Source organism: Leuciscus leuciscus (genome assembly GCF_965113295.1).
Source record: "Leuciscus leuciscus genome assembly, chromosome: 1".
NCBI classification, from domain to species: domain Eukaryota; kingdom Metazoa; phylum Chordata; class Actinopteri; order Cypriniformes; family Leuciscidae; genus Leuciscus; species Leuciscus leuciscus.
Genome location: NC_138725.1, coordinates 211,822 through 219,321, shown reverse-complemented (window position 1 = coordinate 219,321; position 7,500 = coordinate 211,822). Strand labels below are relative to the sequence as shown.

The 7,500-nt window shown below is 44.1% G+C and overlaps 1 protein-coding gene across 1 annotated transcript in view; it reads left to right on the top strand.

Annotated features, from left to right (window-relative positions):
- Window positions 1–7,500, top strand: part of grin2ba (glutamate receptor, ionotropic, N-methyl D-aspartate 2B-a) — a gene marked incomplete at its 3' end in the record, with an annotated part of 71,973 nt that overhangs the window by 62,904 nt on the left and 1,569 nt on the right. Inside the window, exons 13-16 of the mRNA XM_082140214.1 lie at window positions 3,958–4,187; window positions 4,775–4,935; window positions 5,406–5,593; window positions 7,031–7,269. Coding sequence (XP_081996340.1) covers window positions 3,958–4,187; window positions 4,775–4,935; window positions 5,406–5,593; window positions 7,031–7,269 — 818 coding nt within the window. The remainder of the gene's footprint in view (window positions 1–3,957; window positions 4,188–4,774; window positions 4,936–5,405; window positions 5,594–7,030; window positions 7,270–7,500) is intronic.

The following is a 7,500-nucleotide window of genomic DNA, read 5'->3' as shown; positions in this document are numbered from 1 at the left end:
GGCCGCGTGATATCTGTTTTGTCTATTTCTGTTGCCTCATAATAGCAATGCGCCAACAATGTGCCAGAACACACCTCGTTTTCAGACCAGCACGCCCATGGGCGCACAAAACAAGACAGGTGCAAGAACACAACCCTGCCTTACTCCACTACCTACTGCAAAGTGTGCCGATTCTAGCCCACTCAATGTTACTTTGGCTGTAATCCCATCATGAAACTGTCACAAGATTGTGATAAACTTTACAGAGCATCCAAAATGCAAAAGCACTTTCCATAAGAGGTCACGATTTACAGTATCAAAAGCCTTGGAAAGATCCACAAAAGAAGTGAACAATTTCTTATGTTGCTCGCGACATTTCTCCTGCAACTGGCGTGAGGTAAATATCATGTCCACTGTTCTTCGACCTGCTCTGAAGCCACTTTGGGATTCTGGCAGTAGATTTTCAGAAATGGCATTGACAAGTCGATAGAGCATGACCTTTGCCAGAACTTTGCCTGCAGCTGAAAGAAGTGAGATCCCCCTACAAATTTCACAGATAGACCTATCACCCTTGTTTTTATATATTGTGACAAAATTTGCATCCTTCCATTGTTGGGGAATATTTTCTTGCTGCCACACTAGGATGATGAACTGATGGATTGCCCTAGTGCAGAGGTACCCTCCTTCCTTCAGGAGCTCAGCAGGAGTACAGTCAGGTCCAGGGGACTTGTTGTTTTTCAATTCCTTGATTGCAGCATACACTTTAGAAAAAGACGGTGGAACATTGAGACTCTGTATTCTTGGTAAAGTTGGTAGATCCTGTAACACTGTAAGATTCACTGATGCCTTTTGGTTTAATTTATAATTCGTTACATTTATATAGCGCTTTTTCTGAGACCTCAAAGCGCTTTACATAGAAGGGGGGAATCTCCTCAACCACCACCAATGTGCAGCATCCACCTGGATGATGCGACTGCATTAATAAGGCTTGAAAATGTCCCCCCCATCTTTGAACAATGCCTGTTTGGTCCTTAATGAGAGTCAGTTCATCAACTGATCTCAAGGGGCAGACGGAGTATGATCTGGGGCCAAAAATGGTCTTCAATGCATTATAAAACTTATGCATATCATGCTTGCCATCATAGTTGCCGCAGAGTCCATTGCGTTGCTTTTCTCTGTTCGTGCCAGACCTTCTTAAGAGATTCAGAAGATGGATCATTAAGGTAGGCTTTATGGGCATTATGCATTTCTTCAAGGAGGGTGGAAATATGTTGGGAATTTTCCTCAAACCAATCCTGATTTTTTTTCTTAAGTTTACCAATAGATTCAACTGCTGCGTCGTAAAGTGATGTACTTATAAGGCTCCATTTACTTTCAATTGCCACTTCACTCCTAAGAAGAAGCTCAACGTCCTGGAGCTTCCTAGCAACAGAGCATCGATAGTTGTTCCGCGCTTCAGTGTCTTGGAGCCTTACACAGTTCAGTTTCCCCGTCGCTGCCTTTCTAAGATGTACTGCCCGCCGAATCCTCAGGTTAAGCTTGGCAACAATCATCTGATGATCAGTCAAGCACTCAGCTCCTCTCATAGCTCGAGTTATGAGGACATCCCTCATATCATTTTGCCTGACAATAACATAATCCAGAAGATGCCAGTGCTTGGTTCGTGGGTGTAACCAAGAGGTTTTATATTTGTTTTTTAATTGAAACATGGTATTAGTGATGGTAAGACTGTGTTCAGCACAAAGACTCAAGAGACTCTTAATCCATTGGTGTTTACATTCCCAATGCCATCTCGTCCAATTATTCCATTCCAGATATCACTATTTCGTCCCACTCTTGCATTGAAATCACCCAGCAATAAGATTGTATCATGTCGTGGAACTGTCCTAAGGGCCTCATCCAGTGCCTCATAGAAACTGTCCTTCACCTCTTTTGCTGATGGAAGAGTAGGTGCATAAGCACTGAAAATAGTAGCATATTGTTTTCCAGCAAGGGGAAAGCGGAGTGACATTAACCTCTCACTGATGCCGATTGGGGCCTCAGTGAGGTTTGGGAGAATGCTATTTTTAAACACCAAAGCGACACCATGTTGTCCTCCTGTAGGGTACCCTCTCCAGAAAAATGTATAACCCTCACCTTCCTCCTTTAATGATCCTTCACCCAGAAATCTGGTCTCACTTAGTTTAGCTATATCGATGTTATAACGCTTAAGCTCAGCAGCGACCAATGCTGTCCTTCGACTTGGCCGATTAGTGCCATAGTTTGAATCCAGGAGAGTTCTAATGTTCCATGTTGCTATACGTAACGAAATAAATTTCTTTTGCATTTTGCGACCGCTGAAACGGAATGGCCCGATAGGTGCGGCATCCAAACCAGGCTAGGTCTGAGTGGGCAATGTTTGGATCACCTTTTCTAGATCCTTCCCCAGTTGGGGTGAGCAGTGCGATTCCTTAATAGGACTGCTTACCAGAGGATCTTAAAGACACACCACAAGATAATAGATGATACCTGCGCACAGTAGTGATTTAAGTGATGAGAGAGATGCGCCTGCTCCAACACCACTACTTTTCTGTAGGGGGATGTAATCCGATGGCAAGGTCAGAATCCCCCCTGGCAGGAGGCATCAGGAGGCTGCCAGAACTCCGGTCTGTTGGAGGACTGGCTTAATGTACGCCTACCAGCACATGCTTTGTTTTCAGGGTGTGCTCCCCTAGCCTTAGTCTTACCAGACTTACCTGAAAGGCAGCGGGATGGTGGTTGATCATAAAATGACCTCTGGGGACCACCGCAGCTCCGAGATCCCCTGTCTAGTTAGCCTGAGACCGCGAGGCACCCAGTTACCGTGTGTAGCCATGTGGAGGCCTGACAGGAGTCTTGGTGAAGGAGAGGCTTTGTACTGGCATGGGGAGACTTACACAACAGTTGCTTCCCTGTTCACCACCAAGGGCTAGCCAGCGGCAGTGAGCTGTAAGCAAGAGGCTGGCAAGCAAGTAACACACAAGTTGTAACACAAATGGTGCTTGAGTTCATGTCACACAGCCTGTCCATTACAGCTGAACCATTTGAGGAAATTAAAGATCCTCTGTATTTTTTAAGATCCTTAAGTATTTTTACTTAAAATCCTCTGTATTTTTCTGCAATTTAAACTGTAGGGAGCCTTAAAGCTTCTCTGTTTGCAAAAGGGTTTATAAGCGATTCTAATTACAAATCTGTTGAAATATCTGCCGTATGTTGCCTTCCCAACTTCACATGATCAGAGACCCAAACCCATGCAGTTCATGTGAACCGAGCCACTCTGGAAACACTGTTGGCATGTTGGTATCGCTCTCATTTTAATCAATTCTACCAAATGACAGACAAAACTGAGCCAAAATAACCTAGAGTTTGATTGGACACAAAATACCCTAGAGTTTGATTGGACAAACATTGGAAAGTGTTTTTTCCCTCCTGTTGAAGCGTGTTAAATTTGTTTTGCTCGTCAGTGATGGAGTGGTGTGTGTGTGTTGTTTCTCCTCCTCGTCAGTGATGGAGTGGTGTGTGTGTGTGTGTGTGTGTGTGTGTGTGTGTGTGTGTGTGTGTGTGTTGTTCCTCCTCCTTGTCAGTGATGGAGTGTGTGTGTGTTGTTTCTCCTCCTCATCAGTGATGGAGTGTGTGTGTGTTGTTCCTCCTCCTCGTCAGTGATGGAGTGTGTGTGTGTTGTTTCTCCTCGTCAGTGATGGAGTGTGTGTGTGTTGTTCCTCCTCCTCGTCAGTGATGGAGTGTGTGTGTGTTGTTCCTCCTCCTCATCAGTGATGGAGTGTGTGTGTGTTGTTCCTCCTCCTCATCAGTGATGGAGTGTGTGTGTGTTGTTTCTCCTCCTCATCAGTGATGGAGTGTGTGTGTGTTGTTTCTCCTCGTCAGTGATGGAGTGTGTGTGTTGTTCCTCCTCCTCATCAGTGATGGAGTGTGTGTTTATATATGTGTGTGTGTGTGTTTCAGAGGCCGGTGGGCCCTCGTTCACCGTGGGCAAGGCTATCTGGCTGCTGTGGGGTCTGGTCTTCAATAACTCGGTCCCCGTGCAGAACCCGAAGGGAACCACCAGTAAGATCATGGTGTCGGTGTGGGCCTTCTTCGCTGTGATCTTTCTGGCCAGCTACACTGCTAACCTCGCCGCGTTCATGATCCAGGAGGAGTACGTGGACCAGGTGTCGGGCCTCAGCGACAAGAAGGTGCGCTAGCGCTAGCACTCATACTGTGCTCTTTCTCCTGAAGATGCTAGTTAATGTTATCAACTAACTAACTTTGCTCACACAGGGGTTCCCCAGCTTGTAACACTTGTGTTCTGGGTCAAAAATGATCGCCTACAAAAAACTGCCTATAAATCTCTCTTTATGATATGTTATCATTAAATATTGTATTCAATCTTTTTGTCAACTTATTTTCTTTCAATTATCACAGGTTTTGTGTTTCTTTTTTGAACTGATTAATCGTAGGCCTCATTGATCTGAGCTGATGCTCCTCTCATTATTTTGAGGTGTATAAGCTTGAGTGAACTTTTTTATTTAAAAAGGAGGAGCATAAGCTCAGATCAATGAGGCCTACGATTAATCAGTTCAAAAAAGAAACACAAAACCTGTGATAATTGAAAGAAAATAAGTTGACAAAAAGATAAAATCCAATATTTGGTGATAATATAGCATAACGAGAACTTAATAAGCAAAGGCTTATAAGGCCGGCCATTTTTGACCCGGAACTCCAAATAAGGTAAAGGATTTTGCTCACTTTTATGATTTTGCTCACTTGGTATCGTCTTCAGTTTCAGAGACCCAACGACTTCTCCCCGCCGTTTCGCTTCGGGACGGTCCCGAACGGCAGCACAGAGAGAAACATACGCAATAACTACAAAGAAATGCACTCCTACATGATCAAATTCCACCAGCGCAATGTGAACGAAGCTCTGTACAGTCTGAAGACAGGGTGAGGAAACCAGCCGATAAGCTCCTAATACTTGTTAAAGAGATAGTTCACCCAAAAATGAAAATTAGCCCATGATTTACTCTCCCTCAAGCCATCCTAGGTGTATATGACATTCTTCTGTCAGACAAATACACGTTTATGATGGATAGATGCACTTTTATGATGGACAGATGCACTTTTATGATGGATAGATGCACTTTATGATGGATAGATGCACTTTGATGGACTTCCAAAAACATACACCCATTCACTGCCATTATAAAGCTTGGAAGAGCCAGGACATTTTTTTATATAACTCTGATTGTGTTTGTCTGAAAGAAGACGAATATACACCTAGGATGGCTTGAGGGAGAGTAAATCATGGGCTAATTTTCATGTTTGGGAGGACTATCCCTCTGAGGAGTAATGTAATGGATGTATAAATGCCACTGTGGTTCCGAGCGCTCTGACGCCTGGTGTTTCGCTCACAGTAAGCTGGATGCCTTCATCTACGACGCTGCGGTGCTGAACTACATGGCGGGCCGAGACGAGGGCTGTAAACTGGTCACCATCGGCTCCGGGAAAGTCTTCGCTTCCACCGGCTACGGCATCGCCATCCAGAAGGACTCGGTGTGGAAGAGACAAGTGGACCTCGCCATCCTGCAGCTCTTCGGAGACGGTACACACACACACACACACACTTGAGTTCTGCCTGTTCTGTTCGTGGAGATGACCAGTTGACATTATTTTTGTACAACAGCAGGGTTCGACATTAACTTTTTCACACACTGGCCGATTTGGCTACTAAATTGGCTACATTAATTTCTTATTCAAACTAAATCCTGTCATCCAGCATCTCCTTCCTCTTTCATGTTTTAGGTGGACAGATCAATGTTGGTAAATAACAATGTCTTTTCTGTTAACCAAAAGCTTTTTAATCTTCGCTGTTGCTTCAATGCAAATGAACAAGTGCGGCGTTTTCTTGCGTAGTGACGTGTGTGTTCAAGTTAGCCAGATATGAGCAGATTCTGCACAATACGCTGTATTTAATATATCATGATTTTGTATTTCCTAATTCGGGGAACAGACACAGTCTCTATATGATGATATCTAGGTGAAAGAGGCTCTATGTGATGGGGTTTATCTGACCTTGGTGACGTGAGACAGCTAGCAGACGGTCGGTTTAGCCAGTCTGTCTGCATCCTGACCTGAGCCCCAGATTGTCATGGTTGAGCTCTAAGCGTAATGCACGCCACATTGGCTAGTGATCTGACAGCGTCTCCCGCCACAGTTGATTTTTACCCGCGTTTGGCGGGTGTTCACTTCAAACCCTGTACAACAGCTCATGTTGAGTCATCAGATAAACAATGATGAGCCAACTAGTTTAGTAGTACAACAATAATCAGGCAACGCTCAGTCACTGTGTGTTAATGCACACCAGAAAACGTGTTCTGAAAGTGTTAGTTCACCAGTTCACTGATCAATGTTTATATGTTAACGTGTTGGGATCTTTACTGCTCTAGTAAAAAAGATGTCGATTAAGCTCAGCTCTTCTTGTTACTGGATGGCATTTAAATGTGTAGTTTATTTAGTATCAGAAATGATGTTTGCATTTTGTCTCATTGTTATATTGACAGTAGTCGTACCTGAGAACACTCTGCAAACATTGTGAAATATTATTTTGTGAAGGCGCTCATCACAAAGTCACTCTTCTGAAGCTGCTTTACGTTCATGATTGGCTGACATCTGCTGTAAATTTGACATTTTGGTTTGATTTTCATGTGCTTTTGCTTCTTGGTCTTGTTTTTTTTAAGTTTAGGACCTTTTTTTCTATGGGGTCCTTGGGAGTCATTTCTATGTCTCTGGGTTCTGTTTTGAACAGATTTGTATGACATAGCAGCATAAGGTCACCCCTGGATATGCTCTGATCAAGTGTTTCCAGTTGTGTTCAGTTGAATTGATATCTTGTGTATTGATAGTCCTCATGTTTATGTTTGTATCAGTCCTTATTCTCAGCTTTGAATCCTGCATTTGTCTGCCAGCACCTGTGACTGTCCTGAGCCTTGGTCACAAACACAAACCCTCACTCTTGATATTCTGTGTGTGTGTGTCTCAGGTGACATGGAGGAGTTTGAGGCTCTCTGGCTGACGGGGATCTGCCATCACGAGAAGAATGAAGTGATGAGCAGTCAGCTGGACGTGGATAACATGGCCGGCGTGTTCTACATGCTGGGAGCCGCCATGGCCCTCTCGCTCATCACCTTCATCGCTGAACACGTCTTCTACTGGCACCTGCGCTTCTGCTTCATGGGCGTGTGCTCCGGGAAACCTGGGTTCACCTACACTCTCAGCAGGGTAAGCACACACAGGCAGAAAACACACGCGGAAAATTTCAAGACACCCAAAATTACCCACCCAAAATTAGCCATTGATTTACTCACCCTCAAGCCATCCTAGGTGTATATGACAATACAATTTGAACATTTGAAGCCCAAAAAACATAAAAGTGCATCTGTCCATCATAAAAGTGCATCTGTCCATCATAAAAGTGCATCCATCCATCATAAAAGTGCATCTGTCCATCAT